The sequence below is a fragment of the Chrysemys picta genome, chromosome 8, assembly GCF_011386835.1.
Source record: "Chrysemys picta bellii isolate R12L10 chromosome 8, ASM1138683v2, whole genome shotgun sequence".
Lineage (NCBI taxonomy): Eukaryota > Metazoa > Chordata > Testudines > Emydidae > Chrysemys > Chrysemys picta.
The window spans coordinates 88,863,942-88,891,908 of NC_088798.1; the positions used below are offsets into that span (position 1 = coordinate 88,863,942).

A 27,967-nucleotide genomic window follows, 5' to 3' on the forward strand; every position below is an offset into this window, starting at 1 on the left:
CAGGCAGTTGAGTCCTGTTATGGCAATGTGAAGGTGATGTGTTGGGGGCATCTGTGCCATGCTAGCAGTGCTACTGCCCACATGCCTGCCCTACCCACTGCTGGAGTACAAAGAATGATGGTTCCCCTTCACCGACAGTAACTATCACTTAGCAGCACGGTAGTATTTTTTCCCCAAGTACAGTGCATGAATGAAGCATTTGGTAGCTTATCCCCAAGTATCAAGCAAGTTTGTTGTATGTATGTAGCTTTATATATCTATGACATGTCAGAATAATATTCAATATTAAATAGTATTAGTAGTCATTGTTAGCTTTTCTTCAGTACATCTCAAAGGAGGTCATTTGAGCAAACTGAGGCAAGGGGAGTGGAAGTGACTTGCCCAAGGTGACCCAGCAGGTCAGTGGCAGAGGCGGGAATGGAAGCCAGATCTCCTGAGTTCCATTCCAGCATTCTATGCACTAGGCCACACTGCTAATTTGAATGCTCTTTTAAACATAGCAGCCACTGCCTGTCTTTTTTATTTAAAGTGAATTTAGTGCGAGTCAAAGGTGCTGGACTTTGAGCCCAGGAGAATGAGAAAGGGCAGCAGCTGAGCAGACATCTCACAGCATGGCCCCAATCCGTGGGCAAGAGGATAGTTGAGTCTCCAGGGCTCATTTGATCCTTGGCCACTCTGTTGAGATAGCTAGTAAGAGCACCAGTCCATGCCAGTTGTGATGGGTGCTTTCAGGATTTGGACACGTGTTTGCTAATCATGCTCGCATGTCCCAGATGCATTTCAAAGAGGCCACCAAACAGCTGTCCGTTTCAGTCTGGAGGTCTTCATTTGTCAGGGGGGGTCAGCACTGGATCTCATTTAGATTCCGGCTAGGTTCTTTTTCCCTGCTGAATGGAACATTCTTCTCAATGTTATTAACTTCAGCGAATCACAGCAAAGGGGCAAAACATGCACCCACAAACCTTCCTGGCTTCTAATAAAGCACAGAACCATAGAACTTGAGAGGTCATCTAGTCCAGTCCCTTGCACTCAAGGCACAACTAAGTATTATCAAGACCATCCCTGACAGGTGTTTGCCTAACCTGCTCTTAAAAATCTCCAGTGATGGAGATTCCACAACCTCCCTAGGCAATTTATTCTAATGCTTAACTACCCTGACAGTTAAGAAGTTTTTCCTAATACCCAACCTAAGCTGCCCTTGCTGCAATTTAAGCCCATTGCTTCTTGTCCTATCCTCAGAAGTTAAGAAGAACAATTTTTCTCCCACCTCCTTGTAACAACCTTTTATGTACTTGAAAACCGTTATCATGTCCCCTCTCAGTTTTTCCTTCTCCAGACTAAACAAACCCAATTTTTTCAATCTTTCCTCGTAGGTCATGTTTTCTAGACCTTTAATCATTCTTGTTGCTCTTCTCTGGACTTTCTCCAATTTATCCACATCTTTCCTGAAATGTGGCACCCAGAACTGGACACAGTACTCCAGTTGAGGCCTAATCAGCGTGGAGTAGAGCAGAAGAATGCCTTCTTGTGTCTTGCTTACAACACTCCTGCTAATACATCCCAGAATGATGTTTGCTTTTTTTGCAACAGTGTTACACTGTTGACTCATGTTTAGCTTGTGGTCCACTATGACCCCCAAACCCCTTTCCTCAGTACTCCTTCCTAGGCAGTCATTTCCCATTTTGTATGTGTGCAACTGACTGTTCCTTCCTAAATGGAGTACTTTGCTTGCGTCCTTATTTAATTTCTTCCTATTTATTTCAGACCATTTCCCCAGTTTGTCCAGATCATTTTGAATTATAATCCTATCCTCCAAAGCACTTGCAACCCCTCCCAGCTTGGTATAGTCCGCAAACTTTATAAGTGTACTGTCTATACCATTATCTAAATCATTGATGAAGATATTGAACAGAACTGGACCCAGAGCTGATCCCTGTGGGACCCCACTCATTATGCCCTTCCAGCTGTGGACCACTGATAACTACATTCTGGGAACGGTTTTCAAACCAGTTATGCACCCACCTTATAGTAGCTCCATCTAGGTTGTATTTTCCTAATTTGTTTATGAGCAGATCATGCGAGACAGTATCAGAAGCCTTATTAAAGTCAAGATATACCACTTCTACCCCTTCCCCCCCATCTAAAAGGCATGTTACCCTGTCAAACAAAGCTATTAGGTTGGTTTGACATCATTTGTTCTTGACAAATCCATGCTGACTATTATTTATCAGCTTATTATCTTCTTATTATCATCCATGTTTAAAAAGGATGAAATCAAACTGGAACGGGTACAAAGAAGGGCCACTAGGATGATCCGAGGAATGGAAAATCTGTCGTATGAAAGGAGACTCAGGGAGCTCGGTTTGTTTACCTTAACCAAAAGAAGGCTAAGGGGGGATATGATTGCTCTCTTTAAATATATCAGAGGGATAAATACCAGGGAGGGAGAGGAATTATTTCAGCTCAGTACTAATGTGGACACGAGAACAAATGGATATAAACTGACCGTCGGGAAGTTTAGGCTTGAAATTAGACGAAGGTTTCTAACCATCAGAGAGGTGAAGTTTTGGAACAGCCTTCCGAGGGAAACAGTGGGGGCGAAAGACCTCTCTGGTTTTAAGATTAAGCTTGACAAGTTTATGGAGGGGATGGTTTGATGGGATAAAGTGATTTTAGTCAATAGGTCAATAACGTGCCATTGCTGTTAATTAGTAACAATGGTCAATGATGGGATATTAAAAGTTACTACAGAGAACTTTTCCCAGAGGGTCTGGCTAGAGAATCTTGCCCGCATGCTCGGGGTTCAGCTGATCACCATATTTGGGGTCGGGAAGGAATTTTCCTCCAGGGTAGATTGGCAGAGGCCCTGGAGGTTTTTCGTCTTCCTCCGCAGTATGGGGCAGGGGTCGCTTGCTGGAGGATTCTCTGCGATTTTAAGTCTTTAAATCATGATTTGGGGACTTCAACAGCTGAGTCAAGGGAGAGAATTATTCCAGGAGTGGGTGGGCCAGCTTTTGTGGCCCACATCATGCGGGAGGTCAGACTAGATGATCATAATGGTCCCTTCTGACCTTAGAGTCTATGAGTCTAGGTGTTTGCAAATTGACTGCTTAATTATTTGCTCCATTATCTTTCCGGGTACTGAAGTTAAGCTAACTGGTCTGTAATTTACCGGGTTGTCCTTATTTCCCTTTTTATAGATTGGCACTGTTTTTGCCCTTTTCCAGTCCTCTGGAATCTCTCCCATCTTCCATGACTTTTCAAAGAGAATTGCTAATGGCTCAGATGGTGCAGACACAAACACAAACACACCCTCATACCTTCATGCCCTACTGCATGACAACATAAAAGGCACCCTCAGAGTAACACACACACACATCCTTTCCTGTATGCAAAGTTCCCCGTGCAAAATTCTATGTCAGTAGTTTTTGTCCTTCCTGTTCTCAGTCCAGTGGGGCCTCTTCATTTCCTTGCCAGCTCATTCTCCAGCTTTACTTACTGCATATGCCAAGCCTCTCTGGGGAGACGGGGTGGGTAGGGGAGTGGATCACTCATTCCTGAACATTGCTTCTGCTGCTACGTTTGCTGAGTTGGCAGAGACCAAGCAGGCAAGCTCCAACCCCCCAGCTCCTGGGTGGGGACCATCATCAGGTAACTGGAAGGTACGTAGCCCCGCTGTCCGTTGACTTCCACCAGGCTCCACTCCTTGCTTCCCTTCTTATCGTGAGGTTCCAGCACTGTCAACGGCTGCCCTGCCTGCAGACTGACCTCATGGGGACTCCTGGCTGTGAATGCATAACCTGCAACCACCTGGAAAAGGCAAGGAGATAGGTACAGAAAACCCCCATTAGAGAGAAGATCCAAAAGGGAGCAGGACATGGGAGCTAAAGTGCAAGATGAATGCAAGAATCCCACTCATTTAGGCCATATCAATTCAGAGAGGTGTGCATGGGTGTGGATGCTCCATGGTTGTGGAATTTCATAAGTATTGGCTACCTGTTTGCTTCTGAGAGGAATTCAAGGAGTTAGTTACTATCATTTAAGCCCTGACTGCCCTGGGCCACACTCTCTGAGTGACAAGACAGTCAGAGTTAAATGCTGCACCCAGGATTTACAAAGGGACAGTGTAATGTTACAAGCCAAAAGGATATTTACAGTTGTCTGTGAAAAGGGTTAATCAAATCTCATCTTTCTGAGCATCTTCTGATCATTGCAGGGGTCAGGAAGGCCTTTTCCTCGAGCTACAGCATTGTACAATAGTCAATTGCACATGGAGGGAATCCCTTTCTTCTGCACTGGCAAGGCACTGGTTAATGTTAGAGAGGAAATACCAAGCTAGATGGGCCACGGATCCAGTCTGCGCTGTCCCTTCCCAGCTCCCCTGGAAGTGGTTACCCAAGTATGTCTTGAGTTGTGTGTTGTGAATGTGGCTGTATGTGCTTCCCCCACTCCTGTGCTGTATGTGTGTGCAGGTACTGGATGTGCCCAGGGCAGCTATATGCACAGAGGTGGGTGCAATGACTGAACAAATGTAGGTGCCTGCAGGTATCTCCACACCCACCTGGAAAGCCGGAGGGGTGATGAGGACCTGTGGCTTGGGTGTTTCGGGTAAGGTGTAAGAGTGTCGTCTTCTCTCAGCCCCAGCGTCCGGGGCCAGCATCTGCATCCTGGGCTTTTGACTTTGGACCAGATGATATGGTTGTAGTTTCCCAGCCAGTACATACCCTCGGGGACCTGTAGGACACACAGACTCTGTCAAGCTGGGCACCAGTTACCTGTTCTTTTGTGGATGGATTTGTGCATAGGGGAAGAAGGAAGGGATGACTCTGGCAACACCCTGGAATAGTGCAAGGCTGCACAGCTCTACCGCTGCATCTCTCTGCTATTTGGCTGACTGGCCCCACCGTGAAGCACCGTGAAGGGATCCCGAGATCTTGCTGAGCACAGCGGACCAGGCCGTGGCACATCACAAATGCTCCCTGCGGAATCAATGGGGCAAAACCTGAGCACTACGTGTAATGGCCTGTGGCTGCAGACATAATAGAACTGGGCAACAATGGGGGTGGATCTGGGTTTGGCAAAACCAGGGGAGGGTCACATCTAGCTCCTGTTTCATCCAAACCCAGGAAGTTCAGGCTGGTTGAGATAAATGGTTCTGCTTCAGGCCTATCTCTAAAATACACATTTGGAACAGAAGTCACAACCTTCTGCTCTCTCAGTGCATCGAGCTCTGCCCTGTGAGTTCCCCAGCAAAGCTCTGATGTATTCCACCACAAGCGGGCAGTCAAGGAGAATGAATCTCAGTGAGGTTGCTCCAGAGAGAAAAGAGTTACAACCCTAATGCCGAGCAGTCTCTGCTTCCCCAGAAATTCCCGGATGGAAGCCTCCCTTGGGACAGTTCACCAACCCAGAGCACTTTTACTTTGTCAGAACATAGTTCTTCCTCCTGTTCTTCACGCCGGCCTGAGGGACCCTTAGCGTCAGTGGAAAAGAGAAGGTTCCTGTAGTCCTCGCAAGTACCTCCAGCATCCACTAGCCATCTGTTAGTGTTGCCTTTGGTGTCCATTTCGTGCAGAAGAGCCACAATCTGTCCCCTCTGCAGGGTCAGGTCCAGATCTCTGCTGCCACTGATGTTGCTCGTCACCTGGTAGAGCTTCTCTGGGCCATGTTTATTGACAAGTGAAAGAACCCTGCGCTCCTCAGCAGGGCTAAGAGGCTATTGGGGAGTAAGACACAGGGAGAATTGTGTCAGAAAATGTTTCCTACTGTGAGATCTTGCCCCCTGAGTGTGTTTTATTTCTGGATTATTAGGGGTTATGTCATGATCAGTGGCAGCCAGGGTAGGAACTCCTGTCAGTTGCAGTTAAACATCTGATCAGCTTCAGGGTATGAAGCTGGGTTTCCAGAGCTAAGGGACCCACCCCAGGGCATTGTAGCCTGATGTGAAGGATTCCCTGGCTCACCACAATTACCAGCCAACCACTGTCAAGGAGTCAAAGCCAGTAGCATGGCTGCTGCAAAGTCCTCGGCATTGCAACTGGCTGTCCCCAACCTCACTTGCTTCCCAATGGGAGGTTCTCCTGCATTTGTGAAACACTAAGAATCTACCCAAATGTCCCTGTCTTCTCAGCCATCTGATGGGAGGAGGTGCCCAGCTCCTCCCCGTTCCTACCTGTACCACAGGGCTCGGCATGACGGTCTCAAATTTCTGACAGAAGGAGTTAAGCTGAGCACCAGACTGGCTTAAAGTGTCCTTCACCATCTTCCAGAAAGTAGGCAGAGGGACGTGGCTATGTGGCAGCTGTGGAAAGAGACATTGGAATTAGAGATCACATTGAGGGAGAAGGGCTATGCAGAGAGAAATCCATGGGAAGGGTATCAGGAAGCGGAGGAACAGAAGGAAAGGGAATCAGAAACCAGAAGAGAACAAGAGTTTCTACATTTCAAGAAACCTGAACAATCAATCAGGTCCCCCTCGTCAACAAACAATGCTCCTATCTGACTTTGAATCAAGACTCCTCCCCATGTGTGCAATGGTCAGTGATACTGTCGGGTCTTAGAGGAGGGCTCCTAGGAGATCAGGAATATTCTGGCTGGATCAGGCTATCTCCTCAGGGCAGGAGCTGTCTTCTTCTTCTACATTTGTATAGCGTCTAGCGCAGTGGGGCCCAGGTCTACAAATGGGACCCTCAGCACTAGCACAATCCAAATACTAATAGTAATCCTCAGCCACCATGTGGAACTCCCCAAGAGGGGATAGGGCCACCCAAAGCAGTCTAGGAGAAGCAACTCCAGCCCACCCAAAGGAAATAGACACATGCAAATAAAAGTGCGGCCTGTGTGGACAGCTCAGTGCATCTGCCTGTGGAGAGTCAGGATGGGAGGAAAGCACCCTGCTGCTACCCAGGCAGAAACCTCTCCTGGTGCCCCACCCACCCCATGCCTGTGGGTCTGAGTGGTGTGTGGCTGTCCGTTGAGGCCAGGCACAAGAGCCTCTAACTTATGCTAGCTCAGTACGCACACAGGGGTCTCCATTACCTGGGCCAGCTCTATTTCAGCCTCTTGGAGCACCTGCTTGGCCAAGTCCCTCTGAAGGGCCACAAGTGAGCGCAATATCTGCCCCAGCCACTGCATGGCCACCTGGTTGAAGGTGGGGAGCTCGGACACCAGTAGGGTGTTGATGGCAAGGTAGGTGTTCATGGTGGCCTCCTCATCGTACGTCACGTTGCCCGTCTCACTCTTCTTCTCCTCGATCTCCTCATAGTCCAGCAGCTTGTCCAGGCGCTTCCTGATCAGCTGCTGCGGTCCCTTCAGAGTCTCTGACAGGCTGCAGAGTGGCTGGTAGACCAGCCGGTCCAGCCGTCTCCTCTGTTGGAGAGAACCCAGAGGCACCTCAGTGAAATCCTGATGTCCCCAGATCTGCCAGCCGCGCAGCACAGTGCCCCAGCCTGAACATCAGAAACAGCATGGGGGACCCTTGAAATCCATGCTCTCCAGGCCTGTCACAGATGAGAGCGTCGGCGCCCAACTCTCCTGCGTTGCTGGTGGCCATGAGAGAAGGGAATTGTCATGTCTGCAGAGCGCAACTTCTGGCTCCAACTGACTTGACGTAGGGGGAGCTTCCACTGGGCTCACCAAGGAGGCCTTCTACCGACAGACCCCAGGAAGCTCCCATTATGATCCCACCAGACTCCACACATGGTTCGTATCATCTCGGGCACCTCTCCACCAGTAGCCAGACACAACAGGCATCCCTCCCTGGCCGTTTATTAGGACACTAAGAGCCACCCACCCACCTTGTTCTGAGCCAGTGAAACTGCAGCAGTGAGCAGCGTGGGGCACAATACAGACAGAGCAGACTTCAGAGGGCGTTGAGTCCCCAGGCAATAAGCAGGCATCATGGAATGAAACAGGCAGGGTGCTAGTGGGGTGGGGGAACATCCAGTGGGGTGAGGTGCCCAAGTTCTGACTGGGGGGAGGGATCAGGGAACCCCCAGAAGTGGTGCGAGGGCTGGGGCACAGGCACATGATAGAGCTTCCTACGGAGTACCATTCAGGAGGCAGGTCAAATAGCCATGTAATTGCCTTTCCCACAGTCCTCTCTTCTGACGCAGTCCTGCCCTCACTGTCTGCTGTAAGCTAATGAGAACAGCCCTGGGGTGGGACCCGCAAGACCAATGCTAGGCTCCCTGCCCACACAGATGTAAGTGAGGTGGCACTCACAAACTCCGGGAAGATGGTGCGATGGAGCGTTCCCGCCAGGCGACGATACTGCTGGGCAGCTCCTTCCATTTCCAGCTCGCACTCCTGTGGTTTGGAAAGGAGAAAGACCTGGGGGGAGAGGGGGAGGAAGGGGCTGAGAACCCTAGAATTGTTCATGTGTGTTCAAACCTGGGAGATGCCCAGGGCTGTGTCAGCCTTCCCTGAAGGCAGGTTCAGAATGTGACCTACTCCTTTTCCTACAGCCCTTTGTAAACTCGAGGCACTTGTTATCTCTTCCACCCAAAGCTCCTGTCCTCTTTGCTTTGAGAATAAAAACTACAGCCGCTGTCCTGCATCCTATGGTATCCAACCAGTGCACTCAGGCCGATGCTCCCAAGCTACCTACAATAACAAACCAATGGACTCAGCCTGGCATCTCCAAGTTATCCTAAAATATCAAAGCAGTGTTTGTAGATCAGTGCTCCAAGCAACTCTCTGGTAGCAAACCAGTTTGTGTGCCCAATGCTCAGGAATGACCCCCCAGCTCAGGGTGCACAAACCACGTGACAAGAGCCACCCTACAGTGACAAACAGGTGCCCGCAGCCCAGTGATCACAAGAAACCCTGCAGAAACCCAAATACAGACCCCTGCCTGAGGGCAGCTGCTGAGATGACTGGAACTCCCTGCTCTCACATCTGGATGGGTTCTCTGCCTCTTCAGAGAAATACTCGCCAGGCCACTCAAAAGGAGCTTCCATGTGCCGTTCCCACCAGCCCAGGCTGCCTTGGAGTATTGGCAGAAGGTGCTTTCTTGACTCAGACTGAGCTAGTGACTCTCTGTCCCAGGTGCACTCCTACTCTCCCCCACCCTCTGCCAGAGGAGGAGGAGGAGGTCACGTCCCAGGGAATGCAGCTCCCCTTTCAGGCCCTCATTGCTACTGACAAGGTGGAAGCCAGAAGCAGCGAAGATGATGGGGGGAAGGATCTTTGGCCCCTCAACCACAGATTGGCTGTTGTGTCTGAGACCCCTGAGCCGCACCCGGGTCCTGTGGAGGCTCCTATGGGAACGCCACAGGCTTTGCTGGGTTTGTATAAATAGTGATTTGGCTCTCTGCTTGTGGCTGAGGGACTGGCATGTGCAGATGAATGAGGAGGTATTAAGGAGCTGCCTACCTGCCAAATGGTGCATTAGGAGGTCAGGTCATTTCCGTGCGGGGGATCACATCATCTCAAGCTTTTATTAATATTTACCAGAGGATTTCCCTGGGGCAGGGATGGGACACACTCCTTTCCTCAGGCACTTCTAAAGGCTGCTGGGAAGCTGTGTCTTATCACAACCCTGCCCAGCCAGACCACTGAGTTTATTGTCCCGGCTGCTCAACCCTAGTCCCTGACTCCTGGTGAGAACGGTAGCGATGGTAAAGACCTCTCAGGGCATCCAGCTCAGCACCCTGGGGCCAAGGCAGGATTGTTCTCCAGGGCTTTTTCCAGGCTAGTTTCAAAAGTCCCACGGGATGGGGCTTCTGCCATTTCCCTGGGAGACTATTCTGCACACTAGCATCTCACTGGCATCCCAGACTATGTTTCCTCTCCTTAATTTCATCCCATTCCTCCCAGTTCCAGCCCCCAAAGAATTCCTGTGTTTCATGGGGCTTTAAGCCTTTCCTGTATTTATAAAGGGCTATTTGGCCCCTTCTCCTCCTCTCTTAGCCTCGCCCGTTTAGCACTTCTCATTGCTCTTTATGAGTCCATCCCTCCAGCCCCCTGGGCCTTTTGGCTCCTCTTCTCTGAGCTCCCTGCCCTTTGTCAAGATCTACCTGGCAACACCGCATCTAGAGATGAAGGCAGGCCTCCAGCTGTGGCTGCCATAACCAGACCATCTCCCACAGAGAGATGCCACCTGTGGGGAGGGCTGAGAAGCAAGCAAATAGGGTCTTCAAAGGAGGAAAGCCAGGGCACTAGATCACTATGTCACCCTGCGTCCTTGTTCCCAATGTGTCAGCCTTAGTGTTGGAAAGAGTCCTCCTCATGCAGCCCGGGGATTTCACAGCATGAATAACCCTGGGACCATTTACAGCACCGTGCATCTTCTAAGCACGGTGCAGTTATTATTTTATTTATTCCTCACAGGGGGTGAACTTCACCTCCGTGCAGAGAATCGGTACAAGGCCCAGGCATCGTTTCAATCTCAGCTCAGCTCTGGGGACTTAAGCAATTCACAGACCTTAAGTGACCCCTCTGCACAGGGGTGGATTTCACCCATCAGAAATAAGGCCTCAATCCTGCCAGGTGCTGAGCACTCTCAACTCTCATTGGTTTCAGGTGGAGTTGAAGGTGCTGAGCCATCCACAGGAGCTTGCCCAGGCTGCCTCTGTGGGTCTCTAACCCCCAAGCATTATGGGATGAGTGGGCTTTACCTGTAAATTGTTCAGGTAAGAGGTTACGTTCTCCTTCAACTCAGTCACACCAGACTCCAGGAACTGAAACTTTTCCTCCAGATGGTCGAATTCTTTGTCCTCTGTCTGAAAGTCAATGGGGAGAAGATATACCGTGGGCTCCTGGATGGGAGATCGGTCCTTTGACTAGTCCCAGCAGGCGCAGTGCTCCTACTGTCCTGTGGGATGGACTGGATTGCAACACCAAATGGACTGGAACATAGACAGTTCTTGGGGGACGCAGAGGATGAAATCCTGGGACCTCTGCCGTTGGCTTCAACAGGCCCAGAACTTCTCCCAGAATGGACTTGCGTGGTGGTAGGGATGCATGCAGGGTAGAGGTAGGGCATATAAAGGCCTTCAGTGGACTTGGGAGAAGCCTACAGGAAGGGTCCACTCCACTGGATTTGTTTCCCTTCCTTGGAGTCCTCAAGGATCCCTCATTTGAGTCCCCCAATCTAAGCCTTTAGGAGCTGAGCAAGCTGCCTCTACAATGCTCCAAGACTTTGCTCACCAGGGGATCAAGAGAGTGAATTTGATACCTGAACTCAGATCAGTAGGCCAGCCTTTAAATTTGGGACAAATGACCACAGGCAGGTCACATGACGACTTAAGTGTCTCACATGATAACAGCATGGATCACATGATCTCAATGTTGATAGGACCTCTGTGTGGCTCACCCATGTTTCACACATCACACTTGCAAATACACGGGCTGGCCAGTGTTAAGCCACAGAAAGGCCACCTGTGAAAAACAACAGGTGCTTTCAGTAAGCAGCACCCATCCCCTGCTGCCCTTGGTTCAACTGTTTTCCTCCTACCTACGTCACCGGCACATACACACTGTATGGTTACTGGGAGCCGGACGTGAGCAGGAGCCTCACCTTGGGCACAATGCCCGCTTCGTGCATGAAGAGCCGGCTCAGCCGTGTGGTCTTCTTGGCAATGGAGTGCTTGTTGAGCCGGCCAAGGCGCTCCCGCAGTGTCAGGTGCTCGACCTTGCTGTATTTGGTTGCTGCCTCAGGACAGAAGGGGAGGAAGATAAACAGGTGAGGGATCAAGAAATCTCTGAGCCTGGATCCCTCCTGGGGATGATATTTCATTCAGTTCTTTGGAGCCCAAATGCACAGCCCTGACCCCTCATAAAGGGAAGAGAGTATAACTGAAGCTGTAAATGACCTACCTGCTTACTCCACTATATCCCTTCCTGAGTTCTCCCCTGGACACTCCTACCCTCCTCCTTGCCTCCTATAGTTTGACACACACGTCTTATGTCTCATTTGAATTAGACTATAAGCTCTCCAGACAGGGACTGTCTCTTGCTAAGTGTTTGTGCAGTGCCTAGCACAGTGGGGCCCTGATCCCCACAGGTGCTACTGTGATACAAATAATAAGAAATAAGGTAGGGATAGTCATAAGACTAGTAAAACACAAAGAAAGGATTGTAGGAAATGTAACATGACTCTAATCAGACAGATTAGTGGAAAGAGAGAGAGAACTCAAACCATTAACAGAGTAGAACATTCAGACGTGAAAGGCCAATGTTTTAAAAACTGCCCGTAGTTTCACATACACAAACCACTATGGGTATGAAGTGTTCCCTCTCATTTTGTACGTCCATGTGCGGAATTAATTTTGTTATGTGCACCAATATGGAGGTGATGTGCGGGAGGATCTCAGGACTGGGGCAGAGCATTGGGGTGGGGGTGGGGTGACGGCTCTGGCTGGGGGTGCAGGCTCTGGGGTGGGGCTGGGAATGAGGGGTTCAGGGTGCAGGTTCAGGTTGGGGCAGAGGGTTGGGGGTGGGTCCGGGGATGAGAGGTTTGGGGTGCAGGCTTCTCCGGGGCTGCAGTGGAGAGAGAGGACTCCCCCCAGCCCTCTCTCGCTGCAGCAGCTTGGAGCTGGGTGAGATGCACCTCTCCCCAGCTGTAGCAGCTCCTGCAGGGCTGGGCTGGGCTGAGGGAGGGGCTCTTTCCCCCAGCCATAGCAAGTCCGGGACAGGTCCGTGCTGGGCCTGGGGGGTTCGGGGGAGAGGCACCTCTCCCTGCCGCAGCCCTGAGCCCCTGCGTCGGGATTAATAGGCAGCTGCATGGCCACGCAGCTTAGAGGGAACTTAAGGTCTGACTGAGTGCTGGCACAAGTGACTGGCTGGAGAAGTCTGTGTGTCGCTAGGCACCACTGCAATGTATCAAGGTGAACTGCTTGGCTGAATACAAATAATTTAGAAAAAGAAATCAGAAAGAATTGTAAAAGCCTGTTTTTATTTGGTACCATTAGGGGGTGTTGTTTCCTCTTTGCCTTTCTCAGCTCTGAGACTGACAACATATTGGTCAGTTTCACGAGTGTTTCTAGTCAGTTTCACTTCAGGGATCTCCTACACAGGGCAGTTTGTTTTGCAATTAGTAGTATTAGTATAGTAATAATGTTACTCTAGTACTGGGAGGCCATAACTGAGATCAGGACCCCACTGTGCTAGATGCTGCTAGAGACTGTCCCTGTTTGGAAGAGTTTACAATCAAGACAAACAGAGAGTGGGAGAAAGGAAGGATTGTTCCACTGCAGGTTAAAGCCAGACTAAAAACTGTTTTCAATGGAATAACAATGAGCCGAGACGTTTCTGATTGATCTCGGGCTTTACAGACCCTCCGTCATCCTGACAAGGCCTTTAACATGCCAGTTCCTCCTCACCTACTTCCTTGCGCCTCTTGTACTCGTTGATGTTGGCGTTAATCTCGAGCATGGCGCTGGCTGCACTCTGCAGGGCAGAGTAGGCATTGTCCCTGGCTGACGTGTTCTCCAGGATCTTCTGCAGCAGCAGCGGGTACTTGGTGACCCTCTGCACGGGCATCACCAGGAAGAAGCTCAGGTCTGAAGCACCCGTGTGAGGCCTGCATCAGAGGCGAATGGGGAGGATTAGGATCTTGAGTACAGCTGAACTCCTGCAGGGCTTTGAGCCCTTCCTTCCTGTCCACAGCTGGGTGAGAGACCCCTCAGCTTTCAGATGTACCCAGTCATGAGGGCGGAGGCAAGGGGGGCAAATAGGCATCAGACACCTGTGATGTAATGAGGGCGATCACCTTCAAAGAAACTCCATTTCACAATAAGGTCCAGGCTAATTGCATCCACCCCATGAATCCATGTGACATGCGTAGCAGCCCTCCCCTCCACCCCCAAATGGCACCACAGTGGGGAGGATCCTCTGTGCACATCACAGATGGGCAGTACTGTTGCTCCCATTTTCTCTTCAAATTCATGGCCAGATCCCCAGCTGCTGAAAATCAGTTTCTCTGTTGCTACAACTACTGCGGTGGAGCTTTGCTGATTTACACTAACTGAGGCCTCCTGTGCTGGGGAGCTCACTGTCAGGTGCTCAGGGATTTCCAGGCCATGCAGCCCTGGTCTCAGCCTTCCAAAGGGAAGCAGGCAGAACCCGTGAACTGTCACCCCTCAGAGCGGTGCTAAGTCACTGCGATGACTGTCTGCCAGCACCAGCCAGGGAGAGACCCGAAGGACACTGCCAGCCACGGACGGATTTCCTGGCCTTATTACACAGTACCACATTTGTTTAGTGAACAGGTCCTGGGATTGATTCTTGTCTTGGGGACAGAGAGAGGGGAAGGGAGACAAAGACAGTGACTAGCTGCCTTTAGCAGAGCGAGTGCTGCAGGCTGACTAGCCTTCCTCCCAGCAGCATGGCAGGCACTATTCACTAGTGATTTTGTGGCGAGATCCATGGAGGCACAGAGTAAGAAACCCCAGAAACCCCCTCCCCTGCCATCAGTGCCCTGCCTAATAGGGAAGTGAGAGTGTCAGCAGCAAGCCCATGTCCCCAGGTCAGGCTGAGGGCATCTCGCAATCCACTGGCAGGCCCCTTTCCGCATGTGAGTGATGTTTTCCCATTTGCTGGCTGGGGGAGGGGAGCAGGCGCGAGCTGCAGGTGCTCTCAGTTATCAGCCTCGCCTATCGTCCAGGTTTGGAAGGATGAGTCAAGGGTCCAAGACAGGAACCAAGGTCCAAGGCAAATGCAGCACAAAGCAAGGGCTAGTATTCCTGATCCTCCATCCGTCACGTGTGTTGGGGACAGCAGTAATATTCTGATATGCTGGAGGGGCCCCCTCCACACACCTCCAATAATTCCTTCTCCCCCTCCAATTCCAACGTCCTTTCTTGTCCAGTAGGACTAGATGACTAGATGGGTCTCCCTTCAGAGCTTGTTAAGGCTATTTCTCAGTTGGCCGGGGGGGGGGGGGGGAGCGATATTGAGGGAGGCTGGATCTGTCACCAGGAGCTGAGCACATGGTTAGACAGGGGTTGAGGCACTGAGAATGCAGTCAGGGTCCCCACCTCTCAAGGTGGTTCAGGGCCATAGGGCTGCCCCCCAAACCTCATTTCATCCTCTTCAGTCTCTGGGCATGTTCCCTGCTGACATGGCCCCTGACCCTGCTTTTGTTCAGAAGGTGAATTATTGGGGTGTGAGGGAAGCCTCTCTCCGTGACCCCAGATTGGAAGGAGATTTCGCCCTCCAAATTTGAACACCACAGCCGAACAGCCAGATACCCCAGAGGAGAAAGGAAAATCCAGCCATATCTGGAGGAGACTGTGACCACCTGCACCAGAATAAGGGGATGGGGAATGGTGCTGTCAAGGCAGCACTTCAGTCCTAGGTCACAGCTTCCCATGGGAGCATCAGTAGCTGTCTGGGGTGGCTGTGAGTCATCGCCATTCCTCATCTCCGATCTCCCCCAAAGTAGAATTACTCAGTCCCTTGCAAATGAGGCTTCCCCATACCTTGGGAATGTCCTTAAACCACAGGCCAGTCCTCACAGTGCTTCCTACAAAGCACCATGGCAACTGGACCAGAAGAGTCTGGGACTCAGAGATGCACAATTTTGCCAGAGGGCTGAAGGAGGTTGTGGTGTAAAGATGGTTACCAACCCCTGTTTCAGGGTACATGATCCAGCCAGCTGACTGAGGACATGTGCCCCCAGCAGCAGCTTCTCTGGTCAGGTGGTCAGGGACATCCAGCTAGTCCAGCCAGCTATGTAAACTGAATGTGCTTCCAAGGCATGCCCAGTCCATCCTGGATAAAGAGTGCCATTCAGGCCAAAGCACAGTCAGCTTCACCAAGAGAGCTGGGGAACAAGTATTGTACTTACACTGTCGTATTCAGGGTCTCCACAATCTCCTGCTGCAACCTCGGGTCCTTCTTGTAACTTTCCACCAGCAGAAGAGCTTGCTCATAGCAGGCACAGTAAACCTTATAGACGCTCTCCATCTCCTCCTTGAACTCCTGGAACAAGGCACCTGGACAGCAAAGTTACCAGACAGAGTCACGCTGGGGAGCCAGCCCCATTCCCAGGGAAGGGGCATCCTCAGCATACACAGTGCCAGCACTGTCATTAGCCTCCTGGCCAGCAGGGTCAAAGAGAGACCAAGGACTGAATGGACATGGCAGCCGAGACACCCTAGAGGGAGATACTTCCAAGCTGTGGCTGAGAAACACTGGCAGGGGACAGTGTGGAGGAAGCCTTCAAAGGCTGGTGCAGAGATGGAGGTCTCCACTCTCCCCACCAGATGAGCAGGAGAAGTTCAAAGTCACAGGAGACTCTTCTCCACCCTGCTGGAAACGGGGGAACAGGGAACACGAGGGATGGAGAGCAAACAAGACCAGGCCCTTCCCCAGCCAAATGTAACCCAGCAATGGGCATCACTGCCCCTCAGGCATCCTATCCTAACCTGACTGTGATGCTCCCCAACCATTCTATGGGCAGGTCTGATCTCGTGCCTCATGCAGCGTGTATCCTGCAGGGTTAGGCTCTCCATGATTGCACAGAGCTAGTGAAACAATCTGCTGAGATTAACACACAAGACCCAACAATTCCTTCCCCTCAGGCTCTGGATTCCTGGGAGAAGCAGAACATGAGTACGACTCATGCTGCCCTGGATTGCTGCCCATGGGCATGAGGCTGGCTGGGTTTGCCAGAGCCGCAGACAGCTTTGCTACTGTAAATGTTTGGCTATCAAGAGCGCCAAGGAAGACAAGGGTGACGGCTGTTAAGGTGAAGCAGGCCCTTTTCCCCTACTGCTGCCAGGGATCGGCAGTGTCAGTTCAGTGTCATCCTGGCACACAGAGCCTCGCTCGCTGCCACCTTCACACTTACTAATCAGAAGCAGCTGCTCAGGCTCCTGGCTCACTGTCGCTTCCAGCCCTTTCAGGAAACGTTTGGAGACACAGAGGACGTCATCTATGTTAGAGAAAAGCCCTTCCAGGTCTATGTCAGGCAGCTGAAAGGAACAAGGAAACCATAAGCAATCAGAATGAATTCAGTCCCACACTAGACACCGGCCTCCAGGCAGTAGCACATGCATCCTTCAAGCCACCCTCGGAAGTGGCACATGGGGCTGGCTGGAAAACAACAATTCCACTTCACAAAACATTTAGCGGTATCAAAATGTGGTAACATTCCACCTATGGAGGCTCTGGGGATGGGCAGGCACAGGCCCGCCCACATCTAAAGTCACCCCGCCCCCCAGTCAAAGGGGAGGAGCCTCTGGACCCAGGCATCAAAAGATTAGGGGGGACCACAAATGAGAAAAAAAACAAACCATTTTAATGGAGAATGTAAATAAGACCTTTGGAAATTTAACAGAGTGAGATTATCAGGCCAGGCTATACAGAGCCAGAGTGAGATCAGGGACTTGAACCTGGGATCCCCACATCCTAGACCAGGATCCTAAACACGCCTATAGAATCAGAGTCAGTCTCTCATCTTCTCTTTCCTTTCCAGCTCCCACCCACTAAAAAAAAGATTTTAGTGTCAATGAAATGGCATTTGTCCAGGGAAACACTTTGTTGATAATATTTTGACCATCTCCCGCTGCATGCACAGTTTTCCGCATCTACAGTTGTACCCTTGCAGAAGTTCAGGGCTAGGCATTCAAACTGCACTGCATGCCCTCAGTTCGCTTGTGCAAATGCACTTTGCGTGCCCCACTCTGGATGTTTATGCATTTAAAAGCAGACATGAAAATCTCAATGGGTAAAAAGGTGCAAGTTTTGAAGATATGTCGCCTCATGTGACAGGTAATTCTATGGGGCAAAACTCCTCCAGGGTAACTGTCACTCTTTGTGGACAGGAGGGCTCTGCCTCCACAAATTTAAGAGGCTTCACTTTTGGGCTTGGATGTCAATCTTCCAGGATTGGTTAGACACCTCCCCACCTTCTCTCCTATGGAAGAGGCTGGTTAAAAGAGCCCTTCCATTGTACAGGGGAACAGGCTTGGCTCCTACTGAGAGAAACCACAGTTGCTCCCATTTCAATCCGACACCCACAGAACATTCCCCACGTTGTAACTGACATCTCCATTGGGAGATTTTAGTCTAGCTCTCACCTGCTTTTGCCGGAGGTGGGCTCGGATGTCACACACACACAGCTCGAGGGTGTGGACATAACTGGCCTCTGTGTTGATCAGCTCTTCCACTGCCAGTCTTTGATTCTGCTCCACTCTGTCAAGGCATATAATCTCTTCATATATGGGGCACTCAGCTCCTGGTGTCTCCTTAGCAGGCCGCTCATCTGGGCTGGAGCTCGCCATGTCAGCAGCAGGCTCTGAGAGAGGCAGAGAGCTCAGTTTAGAGCAATTTTTCAATCGAGTCATCTCAGCAGGTTTATGCATGACTATAATAAAGACAGATTCTTTGATTCAGCGTTGTTGAGTCACCTTTTGCCACTAGGTCTCCACTTTTCATTCAGCCAAAATTGGTAGCAACCCAAAGTCATTATTATTCAATGGCTGTTTGGTGGCCCACATACAATAAATTTGGGGGTCTCAGTTAGTGCAGTCTCAGTCTAGTGAAGAGCTATTGATGCTTGGAACATCTCTCAGGTGTTGGCACGATACCAATAACTCATTACAATTCAGGGATTAAAAAGAAGTTACACTTTAGGGTTTGGCTTTGCAGCAAAAACGGGAGAAAATCAAACAACATTATTCCAATCCCACATAGTGAGTGCAGGATGGAGGACTAAAAAAGGGTTGGGAGTAAGTTGTACGTGGCCATAAAGGGCTGATTTCACTGACCCCAAGGGTTGGATTTTCAATTAGGTTAGACACAAAATATATCGGAAAGTATTCACCAGATTTATGTGCACAATTACAGTGGCTGCATGCATGGATTGGGTAGATGCGCCTTCAAACAGATAATTAGCTGCATGTGCAATTGCAGTAGATGTGTGTGAAAAAATTAGATGTTCAATTGCAAATGGGCACCTAAGCTGCCTGAAAACCTGGGCCCAGAAGTCCCAAGTGCAGGGACCTGGGGCTATTCCATTCAATGAGTGTTAGATAATGGTGCTTCTTTTACTCTTTGCTTCTCTTCTGCATGTTCCTTTTGGATTGGGATTCTTAGTGCTGTTTCTAACTTCACTTTAACTCTAACCATTTGAAATACTGCCTGCCGCTCAAGAGTCTTACTCAAAGTCCAGGGCGAGTCTTGCCATCATTTAGAAATGGGCAAATGACAGATATTTTGGTTAGCTGACAATTCTGAGAAATCAGGGGAAAATATATTTTGGGTCAAATGGAAAACTTTTTTTTTTTTTAATTTCAGCAAATCTAAAAGTGTGAGGAGTTTTGGGTCAGCCAAGCATTTACAGCATATTTTTGATGTAGAGAATATTTTAATATTTTTAATGTTTCAACATAAAATTAAAGGAAATTTCAAAATGAAAAATCTTGTTGAATTGAAAAATCAAGGTGTTTCATTTAGAAAATTTTGAAACTTTTTTGATTTTTCCTGAATTATTTGTTTAAGTTTTATTCTGACCAAAGCAATTCAGGGAATTTGACATGAATTTGTGAAATATTCAGTGTCACAGAATCAGCATTTTTTGCCCAAAAATTTTCAGTCAAAAAATCCCTCCCAGCTCTATTTCCATTGCCTGCAATGGGCTTGGGATCACACTCTCAGACACGCATATCTGTGGTAGGGGGAGGGACTATAACTTTTGTTTGTTATAGATATTAGAAGGAGGAGGAGTGTTGTTATCTTCACAGGCCTTTCACATTAGAATGTGCCTATCTGAGTTCCTCCCTGCCTGCAGAGAACAGGAATAAATGGAGTTAACTTACATAGGCCTTGGCTACTTGCAGATGTACAGCGCTGTGAGTTAAACCTGACTTCGTGCAGCTGAGTAGGGAAAGCGCTGCAGTCTGTCCACACTGACAGCTGCCCAGCGCACTGTCATGGCCACATTTGCGGCAATTGCAGCGCTATTGGGAGCAGTGCATTATGGGTAGCTATCCCACAGAGCACCTTTTCCCATTCTGGTGCTGTGGGTTGTGGGAAGCGGGCATGGGTGCGGGGGATTCTGGGTCCTGTCCCAATGCCCCGTGATGCATCACTTCGCATCCCAGAAATCCCTTTGTTTCCATCCACCTTTGGCGCCATCTTTCAACGGTTTCTGTGCAGCGCGATCTGTCTGCGGGAAATGGAGTCCGAACTGCTGAGGCGTATGCTGACGAGTCTCACCAGCACGTCACGTTTGGCTGTCAAACTATTCCTTAAGATCCAAAGTGACAGTGAGAGTGAGGGTGAGGAGTCCGACGATGCTATTGAGCTATGTAACGCATACAACACGAAATTGCTTGTGGCATTCATGGACACGCTCAGCACCGTGGAACGCTGCTTTTGGGCTCTGGAAACAAGCACCGAGTGATGGGATCACATCATCATGGAAGTCTGGGATGACGAGCAGTGGCTGCAGAACTTTCAGATGAGAAAAGCCACTTTCATGGGACTGTGTGAGGAGCTCGCCCCCACCCTGCGGCGCAAGGAGACGAGATTGAGAGCTGCCCTGCCAGTGGAGAAGTGGGTGGCTATTGCAATTTGGAAGCTGACAACTCCAGACAGCTACCGGTCGGTCGCAAACCAGTTTGGAGTGGGAAAATCGACCGTTGGAATCGTGTTGATGCAAGTTTGCAAGGCCATTAATCGCATCCTACTCAGAAGAACCGTGACTCTGGGTAACATGCAGGAAATAGTGGATGGCTTTGCACAAATGGGGTTCCCTAACTGTGGAGGGGCGATAGATGGGATGCACATTCCTATTCTGGCACCACCCCACCTAGGATCCGAGTACGTTAATCGGAAGGGGTATTTCTCTATGGTTCTCCAGGCGCTTGTGGATCACCGTGGGCGTTTCATTGACATTAACACAGGCTGGCCCGGAAAGGTGCATGACGCATGCATCTTTCGGAACACTTGGCTGTTCAGGAAGATGCAGGCCGGGATTTTTTTGCGAGAGCGGAAGATCAGGGTAGGGGAAGTTGAAATGCCCATTGTGATCCTTGGAGATCCCACTTACCTGTTAATGCCGTGGCTCATGAAACCCTACACAGGGAGCCTTGACAGCAGCAAGGAACGGTTCAACTACAGGCTGAGCCGGTGCCAAATGACTGTGGAGTGTGCCTTTGGCCGTTTAAAGGGCCGCTGGCGATCTCTGTACGGGAAGCTGGACTTGGCCGAAAACAGCATCCCCGCGGTTATATCCGCGTGCTGTGCCCTCCATAATATTTGTGAAGGGAAGGGTGAAAGCTTCACTCAGGCATGGACCTCCGAGGTTCAACACCTGGAGGCTGAATTTGCACAGCCAGAGAGCAGGGCTATTACAGGGGCCTAGCACGGGGCTGCAAGGATTAGGGATGCCTTGAGGGAACAATTTGAGGCTGAAAACCAGCAGTGATATCTGGTGCCCTGCACGGGAGTGAAGTGCAGTAGTTCCAATCTTTAGGAATCAGATTGTTTGCTAAGCAGACAAGCAGACTTGCAGTGCCTGTTTATTTCCTGGGCTAAGGAGTCTTTTACTTTATGCAATAATAAAGAATGTTTTCAAAGTCAAAGAATCCATTTATTGAAAAGAAAAAAAAATTATTTATTGAAAAGAAACAAGGGGGTGGAGTGGGGAACAGTACAATCACAGATTCGCGTATGTCCTGTCTGGTGTGCTGTGCAGTGAATGCTGCACTTCAGGACAGCTATACTGCATGGTGATGGGGGTTGAGTGCAGAGGGTAAGGGTCATGGTTTTTAGGGTTGGGTGGTGAAGATACTGGTGTTGGAGGCAGTGGGTGGCGTGAAGAACACGGAAGTTGGGGAAAGTGGGTTGGAGGTGACAGTGGGGCACAACGGAAAGAGTTTTGGGACAAGGGCTGTAGGGGGGGTGGCGTTTGCATTTGCGGTACTGCTCCTCTTTCTGCATGGCTACCAGCTCCTGGATAGCATCTGCTTGGCGCTCCAGGATGCTTATGGGCCTATCAGTGCTTTGCTGCCGGTGCGTGGTGCTTTGCCGCCGGTGCGCTGCATTTTCCTGGTGGATCCTGCTTTCTCTCTCCCTCCAGTCCTGTGCTTTCTCATTCTCTTTAATAGATTGCCACATCACTTTTTGCAGCATGTCTTCTTTGCTTTTTCGCCGTCTCTTCCTGAGTCTTTGCAGTCTCTGAGCAGGCGATAAGAGGGACGTCTGAGGTCTCAAGGTTGATGCAGCTGAATAGGCAAAATGCAACATTTAACAGAGGCAGCATTGTTTATACCAGACAGAGTAATGATTCCCCCCGCACTTAAGGAGTAGAAAACACACAGGGTCTACACAATAGCATAATTTTCCCGTCCGAAACAGAGCACACATATCCCACGGGAGCCTCAAAATGGTGAGTAAGGGGGACTGATTGTTTCAGGGCTGCACTGTCCTCTGGGTTTCTGTGCCTTGGGGAGAGCCAACAGCTTCAGGGGGCACCTACACTGAACACTGTCCCAACATTTTCCACAGGAGTTCGTCCTGGACAATATCTCGCTGCTGAGGGTGACCTGGGAAGCAAGGGAGGGTCTTCTACTGCAATGCGGCTTCCGCCCTTGCCCATATGCAGCTTGCCTGTGTGCAGCAATGGTCCCCCCGCCCCTCGCAGCACAGTGGCGCGTACACGTTAGCCTGGCTGGGACAAGGACCACGGTGGCTCTCCCGATAAACCTGCGCAAGCGCATTGCACACGTTCTGGATGAGACATTTGAGGAGATTACCGAGGCCGATTACCACGATGTGATAAACCACATCAATGCACTATTCCACATCTAGGCATGCATGCCTAACCCTCCTCTCCCAAAGAGCCCGCACCGAAAAAATTCCTTCCCGAAAAAAAAACCTGCTTACCGGGAACCTGCTCTTCTGTTTGTCCTCCACCAAGTACCGGCCGCTGCGACTGGCTACATTCCTCCTGGCTCGAGAAGAGCTCCTGGCTGCATGGCTCCAGGGATTCTGGGGTGTCTCCATCCGGCCCACCACCATCACTCCCGTTTTCCTCCTCCTCCTCCTCCTCTTCTTCCTCCCCCCTCCCCCCACACCGGCTCTGAAGTGTCCATGGTGGTGCTTGGAGTGGAGGTGGGGTTAACCCCAAGAATCGCATCCAGCTCTTTGTAGAATCGGCAGGTCACGGGGGGAGCACCCGAGCGGCCGTTTGCGTCGCGGGCTTTGTGGTAGGCACTCTGCAGCTCCTTCACTTTAATCCTGCACTGCAGGGCGTCCCGGTCATGGCCCCTTTCCATCATGTCCTTTGATACCTTCCCGAAGGTATCGTAATTCCTACGGCTGGAGCGTAGCTGGGACTGGACAGCTTCCTCCCCCAAACACTGATGAGGTCCAGCAACTCGCCATTGCTCCATGCTGGGGCTCGCTTGGCACGTGGAGGCATGGTCACCTGGAAAGATTCGCTGATAGCACTCCACACCACGCCGGGTTGAGCAAACAGGAAGGGGATTTTTAAAATTCCCTGGGAATGTAAAGGGTCGGTCACATGGTTGGTTACCTGAGGCCAGGGCAGTAGAGTTTGAACTGATGACCAGAGTGGCTAGAACAGGCATTGTGGGATACTGCCGAATAATTCTGGAGGCCATTCACAGCGCATTGGGCGGCCACACTGGCGCTGCAGCGCTGCAGCGGCAGCGCAATACTCGCTATTCCTCTCGGAGAGGTGGAGTACATGCAGCGCTGCAACCACGGAGATACAGCGCTGCAAATGCCTTGCCAGTGTGGACGGGGAGTGAGTTACAGCGCTGCGGGAGCCTTTACAGCGCTGTAACTCGCAAGTGTAGCCAAGGCCATAGTTTCCTTCCTGGATTCTGTATGTTGCTCATTTTGAAGTAGAGGGGGGAAGACACAGCTCTGGAACTGGCAAAGTAATACACTCGAAATCACTACAGGGAGGGAAGCCTTGAATGGGTAAACAGCTCCTCTACAGCTTGCCTTCACTAAAATGCCTAAGGCCTCTGAAGCAATGATTAAAGCACTGGCCCCAAAGGGAGAGATGCGTGCTAGGTGATGTAAAATAGGAGACTGAAGTGAAAAATGAGGGCCAGGTGCAGATGGCAGGATAAGCGAGGTGCAATGGAAACTGATTGCTACTGAAATGTAATGCTCTTATTGGGTGTGCTCTCAAGCCAACCAACCGATAGTAGCTCCAAAGCGAAATTATTTAGATAGTTTGTTGCCACTTAAAATCCCACCCAATTGCTTTAAAAGAATTCTGCCCTTGCTCAAAGCCCATATTTGGAAGAGAAAAGACCAAGAGTTAAACCTGAACGATTGCTAGCACCACACTCCTTTCATCCCACCTGTTTTTAAGTGTGCGTTTTATCTTGTGTATCTCACCGGGGTCTCAGTCATGCTCCCTAAGGTTTGGCTGCAGTTTGTTGCTTGAGCTCATCTGTCTAACCAGGTTTCAACATCTTTCCCCTTGCCAGTCTCTCCCTGCAGCACAGCTGCCACAGGAATAGAAACACCAGAGGAAACATGTCCACCAATGCCCCAAGCTCCCACTGGGACCCCAGGAAATTAACCTGTCTGATTCTAATAAACTGATCTCTGCTTGGGGCTCCAAAGGAAGGTGAAACCAGCCCCTCCTGCACCAAGGTCCTCACCAGCCTGGCTAGGGGCTGAATTACCACCTCACCCTAAATATGGTGATCCCTAAAACTGAACTGGCCCAGGGGTGCTGGAACAATTTGTATCGTGGCAGTGCTGAGAGCCATTGAACCAAAGTGTAAACCCTCTATATAACGGAAACCACTTCAAGCTAGGGGGTGCTGCAGCACCCCCCACACATCTAGTAACAGCACCTACGGGGACGAGTATCCTGCTTTGGGATACAATATACTAGTGGGTGTTTGGTCCCATGCTAGCCTCACTCGATAGTCATCGCTCGGTGCTGCTCTCTGATCTGTCTGCCCCACCCTCAATCCCCGATGAATACTTTAACCTCCTGAGCTTGTTTTATTCCTGCTTCTGCTACTGACTCACTGTGTGACCTCAGGTGAGTCACTCTGCCACACTGTGACTCAGTTTCCCCATCTATAAAATGAAGATAATACTACTGCTCCCTCTTTAGAGATCTTGGGGTGCAAATATCATCCTCATCTCAATTATTAATAGCCCTTTGTGGACTACGGATACATAAACACATCCTCCTGTGCGTCCCCCTGGAAGAGCAGCCTGGAAAACCCTAGTGGTTTAAGGGTTAAGCTACCACAACGTAGAGCTTTCTCCATCCGTTTGAGACAGCAGTTCTATGTGGCAGCCTCCCCCAGGAAAGTCCAGCTGTCAGAAAAGCCTTCTGGTGTGCGTTCTCTGACGAATGAGAGATGTTTGGTTGTCCAGTCCTTCTGTGGACTGGCTTACCTCTCTCCTCTGTTCCCCAGAGCGCATCAGTCAACAGTGATACTAACATCTGCGCTCTTCTTGCCCGGAGGTACTGATCCAAAGAGAGGTTCTACAGACACTGGACTAGAATTCTGAGCTGGCTTACAGCCTACTCATGGGATTGCACTGCATCACTCTCTGTAGCACATAGTGTTTCAAATGTTTCCACATCTGACTGGCAGAGTTTCAGTAGTGAACGGCCCATCTATGTCTGTCTGTATGTGATGCTTTAGGAGAAGGTAGCCGCCCCACACTTAACGGACATGGCCAGTTTTGCAGCACTATACTTCTGGGATTTTCTTTCATGACGATTGAGAGCCCTTGCCCATGTTCTCATTCACACCAGTGTCCAGTCACAGAAGCATCTGCCAGACTCAGCCAGTGGAAGGCAAGCTCTCAGGGATGACATCGGCATATCACACGTGGGTCGATACCACCGGATATGCCTTGGGGAGGGCAGTGTCTGTGGCAGGAGGAACGTTATGATATTAGACCCTGTGGCCATGCCCTGGAGTGATTTATTGCGGCTATATTCTATGGGTGACTCTCACCCCAGTGTACTGTGCCAGGTGGTAGAATTTTCACCTGGAGCGGTAGCTGCCATACCTGGCCTCCCAACTACCTGGCTCTCCAGCAACTCTGCAAGCTTGGAGCTGTCTCCATCTGCCCATATATCATACACCCTTCCTCGTCTTCCCACCCCTCCTTAATCACACTTCTCCCACAGAGTCTCCCAGCAATGACCTAGATTCCTGCACCACCTCAGGCTGCTACTGTCATCACCTGTGCATCAGACATGTCTGAACTGTGTCTCACTGGAAGCTTCCTTCAGAAGAGACTGAAGTTGCTTGTATGTTTGGAAAGCACTTAGCACAGGTTCCCAGAATTGTACCATAGTAGCTCACCCAGTCCACCCCCCTGCCAATGAAGAGCTGTCCCCTACCACACCCTTTCAGTGCCTTCTCCAGTGTCCTCTTACAAACTCCAAGTGATGGCAATCCCAGGCACTCCAAGCAGGGGACTCTGAGGGTAATCCATGTCACTGAGTGCATTGTCACTGCTCAACAAACCATAATAATCCCAACAGTAACCACATTATAAGCACCTGCACTATAACCTATTAAGGCCCCTCCCTGGAATCATTCAAAAGTGACTGGACAACTCCCTAAAGAATATTCCATAGGGATCGGTCCTGCCGCCCACAATGCCTCTCCTTTGGACAGCTTTCATTTCCAGAGGTCCTAGTCTTGCATGGTGCTGGCTGGGGGGAAATGCAGCCTGCAGGAGGGAGTGATTAGCTCATTCTTGCTAGGGCTTCTTCCAAATCTGTGGAAACTCCCTCCCCCAACTTAAACATGAGAACCTGCTTCCAGGACCCCAGCCAAAAAGGAGGGAAAGAAGTGAAATTGTGCCTAGAACACAGTACCCTGCAGCTTCCTAATCTATGAAGGGGGCAAATGAATGGATCAGGTGAAATATTTCTAACTGGGCTACAAAAGCCTGACTGACAGCTGCCAATCAATGGTCTGAGTCAGAATGCCTTTAAAAATCACAGCTTTGTCTCGGGAATAAACCGGAGCATGTGGCTTTGACACTCCTCTTGCCTCTCACCAGAGCTTGTCTTTGTTCAGTCTCATTGGCTGCCAGCCCATCTAGTGGTCAAAGCAGGAGACTGTGAGTCAGGAGACATCCCCAGCTCTGCCACTGATCAGCTGTTCGACTTTGGGCAAGTCACTTCACTGCTCTGTGCCTCAGTTTCCCTGTCTGTAAAGTGGGGTAACACATTATTGACCTACCTGCACGGCACTTTGGTGAAAGCTGCTATAGAAGCTCAAAGTGTTATCATTGCTGCTGGTATGACTCAGCTGTGGTGACACAGATGGGCTGGCTCTAAATCTGAGACTCCAGCCCTCCTCCCAGGTGCCTGCATTCCTCCCTCTCCAATGGGCACCTGATCTTGTCCCGTAAGGAGGCAGGCCTTGGAAGGTACATGATCTCCGACTTGATTACGCAACCCTCCTGCGCAGAAGACAGCAGCTGCTGAGCAGAGGTCACACTGTCCGCACTCTGCTAACGCACCACAGACGTTTTCAAGGCCCCACCACCTGTCTGCGCATAACTCCAGTGACAGCAAAGCAATTGTCATTTCCGATTTTGTCGTTCTTACCTGCCAGTGAGTCAGAATTGGCCTCTGGGAGCTTCCCCGGTGCAGGCTGGGCTGCTGCTTAGGCTGCCTCTGTGGAAGTTAATGATAAACTGGCTGTGTGCTGCAGTGGCACAGTCTGCCAGGGCAGGAGGGACCAGCCCACTCGGCTGTGTGTGCGTGTTTCTGAGCAGGGTCCAGCTCCTCTCGGTCATGATCATGCTCTCCCCAGGCTGTTGGCAGCAGTGAGGGACAGGGAGAGAGAGTCCAAGAGAGTCAGATCAGCTGAGCCAGCTACATTGTCCCTGCGCAGGCAGACACAGCCATGGCAGAAAATGCTCTGGCAGCCAGCCAGCTGAGGAGATTGCTGGATGAAAGCAGGTTGCTTACTGCCTGGAAAGCCAACCAAACCTGATAGGGAGATGGGGAGTGGAAATAACA

The 27,967-nt window shown here is 50.4% G+C and overlaps 1 protein-coding gene across 2 annotated transcripts; it reads right to left on the reverse strand.

The window, feature by feature from the left end:
- Window positions 1–229: 229 nt before the first annotated feature.
- On the reverse strand, window positions 230–27,898 carry ARHGEF37 (Rho guanine nucleotide exchange factor 37). 2 transcript variants are annotated; one of them, XM_005298024.3, is made up of 13 exons: window positions 27,551–27,898; window positions 18,030–18,247; window positions 16,799–16,922; window positions 15,794–15,941; window positions 13,326–13,525; window positions 11,522–11,652; window positions 10,620–10,724; window positions 8,224–8,331; window positions 7,039–7,368; window positions 6,173–6,301; window positions 5,521–5,716; window positions 4,562–4,734; window positions 230–3,810 (listed from the first exon to the last, which is right to left on the reverse strand). In XM_005298024.3, exons 2-13 carry the CDS (start codon window positions 18,231–18,233, stop codon window positions 3,577–3,579), a joined length of 2,082 nt encoding a protein of 693 aa, XP_005298081.2. In that variant the 5' UTR covers window positions 18,234–18,247; window positions 27,551–27,898; the 3' UTR covers window positions 230–3,576. The 2 variants fall into 2 exon arrangements, with proteins under 2 accessions (XP_005298081.2, XP_065411010.1); XM_065554938.1 differs by lacking the exon at window positions 27,551–27,898 and adding an exon at window positions 27,180–27,544.
- Window positions 27,899–27,967: the final 69 nt, after the last annotated feature.